This window comes from Phascolarctos cinereus, unplaced genomic scaffold (assembly GCF_003287225.1).
Source record: "Phascolarctos cinereus isolate Bilbo 61053 unplaced genomic scaffold, phaCin_HiC Scaffold_4;HRSCAF=312, whole genome shotgun sequence".
Classification (NCBI taxonomy): Eukaryota; Metazoa; Chordata; class Mammalia; order Diprotodontia; family Phascolarctidae; genus Phascolarctos; species Phascolarctos cinereus.
Window position 1 is genome coordinate 530,598,504 of NW_027555847.1, and position 16,987 is coordinate 530,615,490.

The window sequence follows — 16,987 nt, forward strand, 5'->3', positions numbered from 1 at the left end:
CTGTTTGCCTTAAGCCACTGAAGAAGGAAATGGCAAACCATTTCAGCATCTTTGAGAAGAAAACTCTATGGATGGTACGGTCTGCAGGTTCAGGGAGAGTCACACACAACTGAACAACAACAGCTCTAAATCTATGACCCTATGCTCCTCTTAAATCATTCTTACTTCCTTCAACTGATCTTCATACGGCAAGATCTCATGGTCCTTTACCATCACCTAAATCAAGGATTCTTAATTTTTTTTTTAATGTCATGAACCACTTTGGCAGGTTGATAAAGTTGATATACCCCTACTTAGAATAATTTTTAAATGATCAAAATAAAATACAATGGATTATAAAAGAAAAACAATTATGTTAAAGTAATTATCACTATATAAAACATATACACTCAATTTCACAAAATCTAGATGCCTTCTAGCTTATCAATGAACTTCCTCAAATGTGGCAGCTAAAACTGAATACTTCAGTCTTCTAACCAGAGTACAATGAAACTATCTCTTCCTTATTCCTTTACATTATGGTTCTCTTCAATGCAAAGAACACATTAGTTAGCTTATTATTATACTGCTTGCCCGAATCGTGCTCACAGTCCACTAAAACTTCATGTCTTTTTTTTGCAGATGAACTGCTCTCTAGCCACATGCCCCCAGCTTGAAATTCAACACAAACAAAAATATATATGGGAAACAGCAATTTCCCTTCTTTGGCTGGTGTATAGGTGTTAATAAACAAGGGATGAAATAAGAGGTAAAGCTCAGTCCAGACTATCAAGGACTAGAATATGGGCCCCAAGAAGAAAGGGAGACACTAGCTTGCCTATGGAGGTGCAAAATACCCTGGATGGAAAACAGATCAGGTAAAAGTTTGCAGTTTCTACATGAGAGAGGTTAGTATGTCACACTGTATGCACAGCAGCTGCTGGTGTGGCTGCAGCAACTGCTTCGCAAATTTCCTTCTCCTTCAAAAAGTACAAGATACAATGATCACTGCAGGAAAAAAAAAATCATGTGACTAAGTCTTGATGGTAGAGAGACAATCATGTTGGGAAAAGGAAATGGCAAACCACGCCAGTATCTTTGCCAAGAAAACCCCAATTAAGGTCTTGAAGAATCAGACATGACTGAAAAGCAACCCAAAAACTAAAATATATTAGATGTTCCAAAAGTCTTAGTGCAGTTTTTGGCACCAAAAGCTTCAAACTGTCTTAAGTTTCAAAAGCTTAGAACTGCACTAAGATTTTTGGAGTACCTTGTATATTCTGTTTGTCCACCTATAATCTATATTCTCCCTATTCCTATTTGGTCTGTATAAAACTTGATTGTGATTTTTATCTTTTTTTTTAAAGGCGTATGGCCTATATTCAGATCAATATGGTATATATTTATTTCCTAAATTAGTTTTATTACTTTTAAGTAATATATGCAGACAACAAAGTGTTACTGAATGAAAAGTAGTAGTAATAAAAAAAATAATAGCTAGCATTTACATATCACTTTAAGGTTTGCAAAGTACTTTACAAACATTAACTCATCTTATCCTGACAGCTACCATGGGAAGTATGATATTATTATCCCAATTTTACAGATGAGAAAAATAAGACAGATTAGTAAGTTTCTGAGGTAACATTTGAACCTGCGTAAAGCTAGGTAACACAGTGGATAGAATGTCAAGACTGGAGTCGGGAAGGCCTGGAGTCAGGAAGTCAAATCTGGCCTCTAACATTTACTAGCTGTGTGACCCTGGGTGAGTCACTTCACTCTGTTTGCCTCAGTTTCCTCATGTATAAAATGAGCTGGAGAAGGAAATGGCAAATCACTCCAGTATCTTTGCCAAGAAATCCCCAAAAAGGGATCATGAGTTGGACACAACTAAAACCTACTAAACAACAAAGTATATTTGCTGAATTCATCGCAATACCTCCTGTCTTTGAACATTCTCACAAGCCAGCATGCATGGTTGGAATGCACTTCCCTCCCCATCTTCACATCTAAATTTCTTATCTTCCTTCAAGACTCAGCTGAGGTTCTATATTTTCAATGAAGACTTCCTTGATCATCCTAGCTGTTATCTCTCCCAGTTCTTCATATGCTACCTGTCATTTGTGTCCATGTTATATCCCCACAGTAGTAAGTAAGCTTGTTGAGTATAGGAATTGTTTCATTTGTGTATTTGTGTCCCTAGTAGCTAGTGAAAAGTGAACAGAAAAGGATGAAGCCAAGACTGAGATGGACCTTGAAGGATAAGTACCATTTGGATAGGTATAGGTAAAAAGATAGAAATATAGTTTGCTTTCCCCCAGTAAGGTTAGAGAGGGTAAAGTCTTTACATTATTTTTGGGTTTTATCCCCAAAAGTATCTAGCGCTACATTAATGCTGAATTAAAATCTAGACCAGCATCAAACTATTATATTCAGAAAAAGGAATACAAACAAGTTTACTAGCAATACATATTTCATTATAAACAAAACTACTTTTGAATTTTTTCTTTTGGTTGCTAAGTACTTTGCTAAGTAAGAGAATATTTTTAAATCTTGCCAATCAAAAAGCTAGAATATTATCTGCAGTATCTGAAAGAATATTTAGCTCATTATTACCTTATCTAATTCTGTTTTTTGAAAGTCTTCACAATAATCAACATCTTAAATTTATTTTATAATGAAACAAATACCATTGAAAATTTTTCACCTATCAGGACCACATTAATATGTTTTTAATAGTTACTCACATGCCAAGAATAATCATGGTTGTCATCTGTAGGCAATGGAATCACTAATAGATTCTGAAGAATAAATGCAGCCTAAAAAAATGAAGAGAACATCAACCTGCCATCTTCTGTCATATCAAAAGTCACCAATGTGCATTAATTTGGTAACCAAATATATCACAGATCAATTGCAAATGAAGTTTACAACCTCTGGCTCATGGCGATCAAGGACACTGATAATTATATCAATTTTACAGATAAGATAATGACCTAAAAAAGACCCTCACAATTATTTTGCTCAGTCAATTTCCTTTTCCTGACTTTTAATATCTAGTATTTTCAAAACAATAAATGAAACATATGAATTACCTCTACTAAGAATCATTTAGTCACTATATGTCAATTTTCTAAAATAAAAATACTGTATATGTATAAAAATGTTGTCTCAATAAATACTTCAAATATGGAACATGAAACAAAAAATTAATATAATACATATTAAAACTTACTCAGTGAAAGCAGCCAAAATTAAAATATCATTTTATCACTTCCCATTAGTGGATGTGTGGTTCAAAAAATGTTAACTAATTTTAATATTTATCCCAGAAAAAAAATTAAGACAGTCATTCTGAAGCTAAATATGTATATATGTATATATAAACGTATATAAAATATACATATATAAAGCTCTAAAACCTAAAAAAATCCCTGTAACATCAAATAATTCTGAAATAAAAGAACATACAAAAGTGAGTGACCCCCAAACACAGAATTGGTTATTATTACCACAAGTACCTTTAGATACACATTGAATTTATTTTCAAATAAAGAAGGCATTTACCACTCTGTAGGAATAATGTATATTACACATAAGCTAGGCTAGCTTTTCACTAAAAGGCAAGGAAATTGTCTCTGAAACTTAATTGGTCCAAAAAACTAAAACTCAACCAGCTGACATAGTTTCCTGGTTGCCTAAGTGAAAAATACCAAGATACAAGAAATTGAAGCTCCTCAGATTTGACATATTTTTCTATGGCATCATAGCAAATGAGGAAACATGGGGGCCAGTACCATCTGTACCAGTGCTGAATCATTGCTAAATATCTATCTTATCTATACCATGTCAGATTTCTTATAGTTAAAAGTTAAATGATCTATTAGTGTCTTATTTCATTCTAAATCCATGTCTGGCCCAGAACTACAAAAACATAGACAGACAGATAGATAGATAGACGGATGGACAGATGGATAGACAGCAGATAGACAAATATTTCACAACTTTAACTTTCCAGAATAGACAAAATATCTAAAAAAAATTAACCAGATCTGCACAAGTAACAGAATCTTTTCTTTAATGGAATGTATTGAAATATGCCTGGTTTCAGTGGAACATCAGCTAGATTTAGAATCAGACAAAATGGCCTTGGATATGAGCTGACACTTCCTACATGGGGAAGCAGCTTGGTGTAGTGGACAGACTGCTGGATTTGGGGTCAGATGACTTGGATTCAAATACCAACTCCTATGTGACCTTGAACAAGTTAATTAACTTCTCAAGGCTTGAGTGTTGACAATTATGTAATGAGATGGTTGAACTGGGTGATCTTTAAAGTCCTGTATTTAGATCCTGTAATGACTCTGTGAACTCAATTACATTCATGCTTATATCCAGTCAGGCAACTAACTAGAATGTATGAAGCTCCTACTGTGTGTCGGGCAGAGGCAACCAGGCAGTTAGATGACTCAATGGACAGAGCTCTGGGCCTAGAGTCAGGAAGGCTTGAATCCAAATCCAGCCTCAGACACTCACCAGCTGTGCGACCCTTGACAAGTCACTTAACGTCTGTTTGCCTTAATCCACTGGAGAAGTAAATGGATAACCATTCCAACATCTTTACCAAGAAAACCTCATACAGGCTCACGAAGAGCTGATACAACTGAATGACGGAACAACAACAACAGCAGTATGTGTCAGGCACTGTGTCTCTGGGGATACAAAGAAAGGCAAAAGACAGACCCTGCCCTCAAGGAACTCACAGTGTCTAAAGGAGATAGCATATAAACAACTCTAGACAAACAAGACATACAAAGGATAAACAAAACAATCAACAGAGGAAAGATATCAGTATCAGTTAAAAATACCATTCGTTTTTGCTCTAGACAAATAAAAGTCATAAAAAGGTAGCCTGGTGTGGTAAAAAATTCATTGGACTGAGAATCAAGAAAACTGTTCTCTTGTCTGAATCCTCACAATAATTATCTCTGTGATCTTTGGCAGTTCATTAATTCACTTAACCTCTCAGTTTCATCAGCAGTAAAGTGAAGGTGCTGGACTAATATCCCTTCCAAGCCTAACACCATGAATGCATGAAACAGATCATTTTATTGGACAGTACAGAATGGTTAAGTAACAAAAAATCACAATTTTTTAAATGAAAATGGGGGTAAAGAAGAATCAAAAAATAATCCTAGATCTGTTTAAATATATTACCACATCCCAGAGCCAGCTTTGAATAGAACTTGTATAATCATATAGTTTGATCAAACTGTTTTGACAAAGAGATTCTACTACTAGGCATATACCCCAAAGAGATTATTGATTAAAAAAAGGAAAGGTTCCAAATACACCAAAATATTTATAGTCACATTTTTGGTGGTAGCAAAGAACCAGAAACAAGGCAGATTGCCCATTGACAGAGGAACTAAACTTTCTAAACTAAACTAAACTAAATAAATTTTCATGCATGAATATAATGCTATATAATTGTGCTATAAGAAAGATGAACATGATGAATAAAGAGAATTATGGAAAGTCTTATATAAAATAATTTAAAGTGATGCAAGTAGGGCCAGGAAAACAATATTAACATCAATGTATGTGGAAAGAACAATCATAAAACTATTGAAGATGAATGCTGTGAAATTATAAAAACAAAGTTGGCCCCACAGAAGAGATATGAAAACACACCTCTTTCCATTCCTTTGCATTCCTCCTACGTAAGGGGCCCATAGGAGTAAAATAGTAAATATGACATCAGATTTTTTTCTCTAACTAGTGACTTAATTTTAGTGATTTTCTTTCCTTCTCCCTCTTTTTAAAATCTCTTTATTATAAAGGATAGCTCTCTGGGAGGGGAAAGGCAGAGGAATACAGGCAGAAATCTAGTAAATGTAAAAAGAAAATAACCAATGAAACCCTATTTACAATAAATTATATACTTTTTACAAGTATAAAATCTTCAGTGAAATAATATGATGATTAACAAAAATGCTAATATAGTATTCTCCCAAGATCGAGATGGTTCTATATTAATAGGCATTAAACAATTTCATTATGTTTTAGAGACAAGTTAAGTGAGACAAGTGAGTATGTATCACCTTAGTCTTCAGTAGTCTCTTGTTGCTATTCAGTCATGTCCAATTCTTCAAGATCCCATGGACCACAGCATGCCAGGTCCTTCTATCCTTTGCTATTTCTCAAAGTCTGTCCAAATTTATTATGTTTGTTGTTTCCATGACACTATCTATCCATCTCACCCTCTGACATCCCCTTTTCCTTTTGCCTTTGTATCTTCTCATTATGTGTCCAAAGTATTTAAGCTTCAACTTTAATATTTGATCTTCCTGTGAATAACCTAAATTTCTTTAAGTATTGGCTAATTTGATCTGTTTTCTGTCCAAAGGACTCTCAAAAGTCTTCACCAGTACCACAATTAAAAAGCATTGATTGTGTGGACCTGTGCTTTCCTTATAGTCCAACTCTGACTATAAAGACCTTTGTCAGCAAGATGATGTCTCTGCTTTTCAGTATGCTGTCCAGATTTGCCATACCTTTCCTTCCAAGGAGCAAGAGTCTTAATTTCATGGCTGCAGTCATTGTCTGCAGTGATCTTTGAGGCCAAGAATCTAACACTGGTTCCATTTCTTCTCCCTATTTGCCTGGAAGTAGTGGAACCAGTTGCCAAAATCTCAGTTTTCGATGCTAAGTTTCAAGCCAGCTTTTATACTCTCCTCTGTCACCTTCACCAAGCACTTTCTGCCATCAGAATAGCATCATCTGCATATCTGAGATTGTTGGTATTTCCTCCAGTAACCTTAATTTCGGCTTTTTATTCATCCAGCCTGGCATCTCGCATGATGTACTCTGCATATAAGTTAAAGAAATAAGGTGACAATAACAGCCTTGTCATACTCCTTTTCCAATCTTAAACCAATCAGTTGTTCCATGTTTGCTTCTAAGTATTGCTTCTTGGCTGGCATACAGGTTCGTCAAGAGACAAGTAAGATGATCTGGTACTCCCATCTCTTTGAGGACTTGCCACATTTTATTGTGATCCACACAATTAAAGGCTTTAGTATAGTCAATGAAGCAGAAACAGATGTTTTTTAGAACTCCTTTGCTTTCTCTATAATTCAGCAAATTTTGGCAATTTGGTCTCTAGGTCCTCTGACTCTTTGAAAACTAGTCTGCTCTTTTGGTAATTCTTGGTTCATGTATTGCTGAAGCGCAGCTTGCAGAATCTTAAGCATAATTTGCTGGCATGTGAAATGAGCACAATAGATTGGTAATTTAAACATTCCTTAGCACTGCCCTTCTTTAGGATTGGGATGTATGCTGAAATTTGCCAGTATGTTGAGTGTAGCACTTTAACAGCATCATCTTTTAGGGTTTTAAATAGTTCAGCTGGAATTCCATCATTTCCCCAGCTTTATTGTCAGTAAAGCTTCCTCAGGCCAACTTGACTTCATTCTCCAGGTTGTCTGGCTCTAGATCAGTAACCACAGCATCATGGTTATCGGTGATATTAAGATCTTTCTTGTATAGTTCTTTGGTGTGTTCTTGCCACCCCTTCTTAATCTCTTCTGCTTCTGTTAAATTTTTGTCTTTTATCATGTTCTTTTTTGCATGAAACTTTCCCTTGACTTCTCTAATTTTCTTGAAAAGATCTCATCTTTCCCATTCTATTGTGTTCTATTTCTTGCATTGCTCTTTTAAGAAAACCTTATCTCTCCTTGCAGTTCTCTGGAATTTTGTATTCAGTTGGATATATCTTTCTCTTTCCTTCTTTCCTCAGCTATTTGTAAAGACTCATCAGATAGCCATTTTGCTTTCTTACTCTGCTTTTTCTTTGGAATGTTTTTATTGTTGCCTCCTGAACAATATTGCAAAGCTTTGTCCATAGTTCTTCAGGCACTCTATCTGCCAGATCTAATCCTTTAAATCTATTCATCACTTTCACTTCATATTCATAAGGGATACTGTTTAGGTCAGACTTAGATGGTCTGATGGTTTTCCCTACTTTTTTCAATTTAAGTCTGAATTTTGCAATAAAAGGCTCATGATCTGGGCCACAGTTTGCTCCAGGTCTTATTTTAACTGACTGTATAGAGTTTATCCACCTTTGGCTGCAAAGTATATAATCAATCTCTCATATGGTGATGTTGAGTATAGAGTTGCCTTTGGGGTTGTTGAAAAAGAGCATTTGCTATGACCAGAGAACTATCTTGACTAAATTCTATTACTCTCTGCTATACTCATTTTGTACACCAAGGCCAAACTTGCCTGTTATTTCAATTATCTTTTGATTTCCTACTTTAGCATTCTAATCCTCTATGATGAATGTGACATTTTTTGGGGGTGTGATTTCTCAAAGATCTTCTCATAGGTCTTCATAGAACTGATCATCTTTGACCTCTCTGGCATCAGTGGTTGGAGCATAGACCCATATTACTGTAATGTTGAACAGTTTGCCTTAGATTCAAACATACAGCATTCTGTCATTTTTAAGATTACACCTCAGCACTACTTTTCCCATTCTTTATTAACTATGAGGGCTACTCCATTTCTTCTAAGGGATTATCGCCCACAGTAGTACATGTAATAATTCACCCATTCCCTCACTGACACCTAAGATATCGATGTTTAATTTTTCCATCTCCTATTTGACCACATTCAGCTACCTTGGTTCATAAATCCTACATTCCAGGTTCTTACATTCCAGGTTCTTATGCAATATTGATCTTTAAACAATTGGACCTTCCTTTCATCACCAGAAGCATCTGCAGCTGAGCTTCCTTTTGGCTTTGGACTAACCACTTTATTAGTACTAGAGCTACTTGTAGTTAACCTCCATTACTCCCCATTAGCATATTAGACACCTTCTGACCTAAGGGGTTGATCTTCTGATGTCATCTCTTTAATCATTTGAGTACTCTCTGTGGAGTTTTCTTGGCAAAGATAGTCAAGTGGTTCGCCATTTCGTTCTCCAGTGGTTCCCCTTTTGTCAGAATTCTCCACTGTGACTTGCGTAACACAGCTCATAGTTTCATGAAACTACACAAGCTCCTCCATCACAACAAGGCAGTGGGAAGCATCAACGGTCTCTAATGTGCATCAAATAGCAGCTATTAAAACATCAGAAAATGTTATTTCCATTGTGAACTATATAAAGTAAAAAGCACCAAGAATTATAACACCTACTACCAAATTTTAAGTGATATTTCAAAGAGAAAAAGCCAAAAATTTCCAATTTTGTGGGTTGTATATGAGATTAAAATTGATTTTAAATTGATTATATGATTATGTCACATGTGTAAATATATTATATATAAGTATGATTATATTATATAAAATTGATTTATATGAGATTAAAATTGAGATAAATTTAATTAGCAAATTAATAAATTTTCAAATGAAATACATGAATAAAATAGGTGACATACCTCTCTGCGAACCATACTACATTCTGAATGATCCAGAAGAATGTTCACCACTGTGGCCCACAGTCCACCAGAAATGTTTTGACAACTGTTGGCTAAGGCAATACATCCATCTTTATCAGAAGTCAGAGTTGCTCCTATTGCCAGGGAAATGAACCTCACCTATTTAATAAAATAAAAATGTGTTAAACTAAACAATCTTTCTTTTTTATCAATTTCTACAGGTTTTAGGGTATTTCGAACAGAAAACTATGAACCTGGTCCAAGTATTCTAACCTAATAAAAAGCTGCTCTTGTTTGGACTTCACCATGCCTTCAGGAACCTCCTCATCCTGAAAGATTATATCAATCTTGATACCCATACATCATCAGTACCATCTACTTTTGGGACCTCTCTATGTGGAGGGCAAAGTAAAGAGCTGTTCTAAAAACCTCCACTTAAAGTGAGAGCATAGACTAGGTATCTATGCAGTTCCCATCTGACTACGTGCTTTTGGACTTCTCCATAATGTCTGCAGACAAGTTACTCCCATCCTTTCAGTTTCCTTTTGTGTGTTGTTGTCTTCCTGCATTAGACTGTCTCCCTGAAGATAGAGACTGTCCCACCTTTTTTTTTTTTTGGTAACTATATCCTCAGAACTTAGCACAGTGCTTGACAGAGAGTATGCACTTAATAAACATTTACTAACTACCTGAAAACAGAATATATAAATAAAATCATTATTTAAGAATATATGTTAAATGATTACTAGGCTGCTTCCTATCTAGACAAAAATAAATAACTAAAAACAACTTTCACAAGCTGACTAATGACTTATATTTTTCCAAGAACCATGAAGGAGGCTATTATTGTTTTTTAAGGTATCTACAGGGACAGTGGGCAATATGTGTTCTTAATCTACTTAGTGAGAATGAGTTAGTCTTTCCATCACTTCAGTACATGTCATACTGAATAGTACCTACAAGAATTAAGCAAGGAAGAACAGTTAGACTAAACAAATATAGAGAAAAGAAATTCATGCTACAGGTCACAATTTTAAGGGTCCTACAGCACTGAATTTTAAGAATAATTCAACAGCCTTGAAAATAATTAACACAATTCATAAGCATTTTAAAATCTCAAACTATCTAATTATATCAATAAATATAGACAAATGATTTGACAAAGTACAACAATAATTTACACCAGAAACTCCACAAAGCACAGTCACAGAAAAACCTTTTAAAAATATGATTAAAAGTATATATCTAAAACCAAAAGCTAGCATTATTAGTAACTGATGAATGCTAGAACTTTCCAATTAAAAAAAAGCAACAAAAGGAAAAAAGCAAGGTTGTGTCTTCTTTCACCACTGCCATGTGCCATAATTGTATTTAGAAATACTATCAACATCAGCAAAACAAGCAAAAGAAATTAAAATCATGAATATAAGTAAGGAGACAAAACTTTCCTATTTGCATAACGACAGAAGGGTTTACAAAGACGACCCTAGTGAGAAGATTAATATTGAGCCTGCATCTTTTTTTATTGAATCTATTTAGAATTAATTAATTTTGTCTAGTAATTGCTTAAGTCATAGTTCTTTGTTTCTGATTCAGCTGGTCTGTAATGGGTTAAGTTTAAAAATCCAGCTCGGCTAATCACTGATCTATTCTTGCTTCAAGGAATGTAACTGACCATAAGGGATGTGTGTGAAAACAGGGGAGTTGGTTCTAATATCTTACACCATCTTTACAACAACGAACATTTCTTAGTCTCATGATAGAAGGAGATATGGAGGTAGGGTCATTGCTAGCCCCATTGCCAAACTTCCAACCAATCATGCTATTCTTTGTGCCTCAACCACTCATATTGTCCCCAATTCCATGATGTCCTTTACCCTGTTTTGTTCTTTGTTCTATAATCTCTAAAACCTATAAAACAAAGCTACCCATCGCTCAAGATCTTTGGCAAAAATGGGGACAAGCCACTGACCCCTTTATTGACAGGCAACAGGCTTTGTTATCTTGCTGAGAGAATTGTCTTAGTTTACCCTTTCATTAAATTTCAATCAGAACACTAAGAAATGAACAAAGAATCAAATAGAAAAAGTGAAAGCTTTAGTAAAATTTTTAAAAATACAAAATCAACCCAAAAAAATCAAGAGCATTTCTTCAAAGCAATAACAAAAACAAAGAAAAAATAATAGAAAGGAAAATACTATTCAAAATTACTACAAAATGCATTCAATATTTGGGATCCACTCTTACCACAACACACTCAAGGCTTATAGGATTACAATTTAGAAAATTTAAATAACCAGAAGAAAAGTTGCTGCTCACAATTGGGCCATTCTAATTAAACAAAACTATCTCACTATATAATAATTTATAAATGCACTGCAATACTTACACTACCATTACAAAATTAATTTCAAGAAAGAAGAGGTTACTTGACTCTCCAGTGAAATAATGGGAAAAAAATAAGTATGATTGGGAAATAGCACTTAATGACTTCAAACTGTAATATAAAGCAATAATTACCAAAAAACTGTTACATAATGGTTAAAATATTAAAAAATAGAACAGTGGAATAGAACAGATAAACAAGAATTAGAAATAATCAAATTCAATGGCCTATTGTTTAATAAGTCAAGGAATATAAACTACTTGAGGGAAAGACTACCTATCTAACAAAAAGTACTGGGGAAAAATAGAAAGCAGTTTGGCAACAAATAGATTTAGATCAGCACCTTACATCCTATACCACAATAATTTCAAATGGATATATGACCTAAATATAAAAATTTATATCATAAAAAATTAGGAAAATGGATAGAGATGCCTTTCACAGTTACGGGGAGTTGGGTAGAATTCTTAACCAAACAAAGCTTAAAGAAGGTAACAAAAGATAAAATAGAAAATATCAAGTAATCAATTTATAATAATTAATTTATTCATAATAATCAATTATTAATCAATTTATAATTGATTAAAATTATGTAAACATTAAATTTGCATTGTATTTATTTTATAATAATTTATGTTGATATTTATATTATAATATAATATAATATATAAATGTTATAAATATAAATGTAAAGATTAATCTATTTATAATAAATCAATTAATATCAAATGAAATTAAAAATCTTTTGTACAAATAAGAAGGAATCCCAATTCCCAATGAATGAAGGCATAAGTTTTCATATTGAAATAATGTTAAAAATTATAAATTCTATTAGAATACTATAATGTAAAATGTTATAAATGATAAACATCATATCTTATATAAGACTTTTTAAAATGAGAATTTATAAACACAATTAGGATGCTTTGCTTTTTAAATCTGGATATCATCTTTACTTCTAAAATTAAAAAAAAGGAAGCTGCCAGGTGGTGCTGTGGATAGAGAACAGGCCTTGGAGTCAGAAGAACCTGAGTTCAAATCCACTCTCAGACACATAACACTCACTAGCTGTGTGACTCTGGGCAAGTCACTTAACTACAATTGCCACACCACAAAAAAAAGATTAAATTAAAAAAATACTTTATATTATATGTTACAATTTATATTGTTGTCAAATTTGTTGTTTTCCTTGCTTTGCTTCTTTACATCAAATCATATTCTTTTGATTTTCTTTCATAAGATGCAATATTTCTTTACATTCATTTACCACAGTTTATCAGTTCCTCTTCAGTTAGTACTTCTTTGCCACCACAAAAACTGCTGCTATGAAAAACCTAATATTTATGGAAACTTTCTATCTTTGACCTTCTTGGGGTAGATGCTTAGAACTGATATCTCTGGATCAAACTGACATTTTAGCCTCTCTCTTCTGACAATTCCCAGTTGTTTTTCAGAAAGGCTGGAATAATTCAAAGCTTCATCAACAGGGGATTGGTATCTCAGTCTTCCTATATCCCCTCCAATACAGACTTGGAATCCTACACAAACCAAAGCAGCAGGAACGGAGATCTTAGGAAGTAGAAGGTAGCAGGAAGAAATATTTTGGGAAAAAGATTAGACAGGAAAATAGTCCCACAGAACAGTAATAGCTGAGAAGAGACAGTCCTGGAAGCAGTAGTAGGAATAGAATGACAGTAACTTCATTATGAAAATGAGTCTCCAAATGTAGAAAATGTTCCTAAGTAAGGAATGCTATAAATTAGGTTGCATGTTGGGGTTTCCCTGCAGGACTGTGTAATCCCTTTAGTTTAAGATACATGTATGTATATATACACATACACATATATGTGTATGTGTATGTATGTGTGTATATATGTATGTGTGTATAGATACATAAATAGATAGATATACTCTGTGTGTGTGTATGTGTGTGTGTGTGTGTGTGTGTGTGTGTGTGTGTGTGTGTGTGTGTGTATGGGTGTATGTTGTTGTTGCTGTTTGTCCTTCATTCTAGAAGAGGACAATAACATCAGGAAACTGATGCCATGACATGCAAGTGAACTGGATTTAAGTGAGGCATGACTGTTCAAAGTCACCAGCCTCATTCTCTTCTCTGGAGCCATCTGGGTCCAGTGGCAAGATATGGATCAGGACGAATGGAGATGGCCCGGGATGCATTGTGAGACTTTGGCCCTTTTAAGCTAATGTCTTTCCCAAGTCTCAGTTTGACCAAGGCAACACCCATTCAGTGATTAAGACTAGGTAAGAAATGAGGTGAAGAATGGCCTCTTTTTGTTAGTCAAAAAGCAAAATTAACCTGGGAGAAGAAGGCCCTCAGGGTTTCTGGCTAAAACATAAGCAACTGCTATTTAAACTCACTCTAAGACATCAAAGCCAAATCAATGCCTAAGGGAGGCTTGAGCTAGGACATGTATGTGTGTGTGTATGTATGTGTATGTATATATACATATGTGTATATATACACATATATAAATGGGTATATATGTATATATTTATATTCAAGTAAAGCCACTGATAAATTTCTGCATTTAAAATATTTTTATTTTTGTACCTTCACACATAATAAACGATAACATGAAAATTGAGATCTTAATTTTATACTAACCTCTGGATCCCTATCAACCCATAATGGAATCAACCAAGCCAGTCCCTGTTGGATAAGATTTTGTTCCTCACTATTACTGTCATAAGGCAAGGACCACATTGAAATCCAATCCTATATTAAAAAAAGAAAAATGAACTTTAATAAATCTTAATTTTCAAGGTGTCTAACAATGAAGTAAATAGAATAGAATAATTCTACTTTTAAAAATAACAAAAAAATAAACAATATTCACCACTGTTTTAAAAAAAGGTCATTTCAATCAAACATTTTTAAAAACCAGGCAGAGTTATAATGAAAATGTAAGCATATTTTTCCAAATATAATCATTTAAAACTGAGCTATTCTACTGAATGCAATTACTTTTTTAAAATAAAATTGAAATGAAACTCATATTTACTTAAGCACTTCCAAATTCTAAATAATATCTTAACTGAAAATCACTTTGCTTTATAAAAGTGAAAAGGAAAGAGAGATGTTTTCATGTAAGAACCAACTACCAGAACTCTTATAGCATTTCTGTTTTTCAAACAAACTATACAGACGACAAGCTAAGGGCAGCTTTGAGGGCTCTCACCAAGATATTGGCCTGATTCATCATCTCATGGGACAAATGTAACAAGCAAAGAACTGTGCTCTTTGTGACACCCTTTCCCATGAAGGACATAGCAGTTCCTCCCCGCTCCACATAGAAGGAAGAAATGACCTGAAAATCAAATATAAAACAATCTCATGGTAGCTTTACTGTGAGTGGTATAAAAGATAGGAAAACAAAATCCTACTGAGGTCAATGAATTAAATCCTGACCACATAAAGAGAGAACATTCTTTTGAAATGTACTTTTCCTTTAGAATTTGGGTAATAGATGTATGGTATCCTCTTCTTACAGAATCTTGGGAAAATTAATTTCATTGTGATTTAAAATATACTTGTTACATTGCTTAAGTCTCATTTCCTCAACCTGATTCTTACTTAAGTTAAAATAATGTAACATCAATTAGTTATTTAAACAAATAGCTATTTAATTGGACATATACTAAATGTCATTTAGATATCAGAAAAAGTGAACCATATGTGATTGAAAAAATATTGGATTTAAGTCAGGAGAAAGAGGTTAAATGTAGCTTCTCCACTTACTAGCCATATGACCTTGAGTAAGTGACTTTATCTCTCTGGCAGTCTCCTCACCTAATAAAATAATACGTACTACCCACATCACAATGTTGTTGAGAGGAAAGTGTTTTGCAAAATGTAGAGTAATATATAAACATGATCTATCATAATTTTTAACAAGGTGAAGAGATACAAAGAGCACTAGACTGGGAATAAGGAGATATACATTTAAAAACAAGCTACAACAATTCCTAGTTCTTTGACTCTGGGCATATCATGAAGACAAAGATTTTAGAATTTCAGAATCTGAGGAGACCTTGGAGATCATCTAATAGTTGATATTAGTTGGCATTTACATAAAACTTTAAGGTTTTCAAGTGCTTTTCAAATATTATCTTGTTTTATCTTCACAAAAATCCTGGGAAGTAGGTATTATTATTATTATTTGCATTTTACATATGAGGAAACTGAGACACAGAGAAGTTAAGTGACTTGCCCAAGGTAACACAGCTAGTAAGTACCTGAGGCTGAATTCTAACTCAGATCTTCTTAACTCCAGGTACAGCACAGTATCTCTGTGCCACCCAGTACCACATAATCCAACCTTTTCATTTTGCTGATGAATGACTAAGGACTAGAGAAGTTAGAGTAAAAGGTCAAAAAGGAAACAAGGCTGATGTTAACCCAGATAAGGAGACTAAATCCAACTCTCCACATAACTGATGTGTCAATACTTATAACTATGTGTGACCTTTGGAAAAACACTTCACCTGTAAAACGACCAGTCTCCCCATCTCTAAAATCAGGATAATAACACTTACACTACATACCTTAAATGATTTTTGTGAGGAAAGTCTCATATAAACCTTAAAATGCAATATAAATATGAATTGTCCTGTTTTAAAGAGATGTATACAGTCTTTTGAACTGTAACTAATCCCACTAGATTCCTCAAAGCTCATTTACAATCACTTTTAATTTGGAATGTTATACTGAATATCCTATAATCATAGCATATAACATGTGTGACTGTAGGTAACAAGATTTTATTTTTTTGCTCTACTTGAGTACTTATCAACTTGGTATCTCCTATTTCTGTCAGAAATTATCCAAAGAGATATGGAATAAATCTTAATAAGAAATACATTTGAACTTGAAATTGAACCCTAAAGTGACTTGGAAATCCTTCTATTTATTAATGTTCTTCCCTAAGTGTTTCTAACTATTCAAACAAAACTTAAATCTACTGTAGTCAAGCTGTCTTAGGGATTATTTCATTGATAATCAACTGATAATTGGTAGCAAGGGTAACTAAGAATTTGTCAGCTACTAAAAAAATTCTCAAAAAAAACCCAGAACATTCTTGAGGTACTGAAGAAGTAACAAAAACATTATTGGGTTTAAGAGCAAAATAATGCAGGTCGTACTTTAAATGAA

The 16,987-nt window shown here is 33.8% G+C and overlaps 1 protein-coding gene across 1 annotated transcript in view; it reads right to left on the reverse strand.

Moving 5' to 3' along the window:
* The window catches only part of RTTN (rotatin), a 206,622-nt gene that overhangs the window by 93,590 nt on the left and 96,045 nt on the right, over positions 1-16,987 (reverse strand). The window contains 4 exon segments of the mRNA XM_020985627.2: positions 2,727-2,798; positions 9,429-9,587; positions 14,441-14,551; positions 15,015-15,143. Of these exon segments, the coding sequence (XP_020841286.1) occupies positions 2,727-2,798; positions 9,429-9,587; positions 14,441-14,551; positions 15,015-15,143 (471 nt within the window).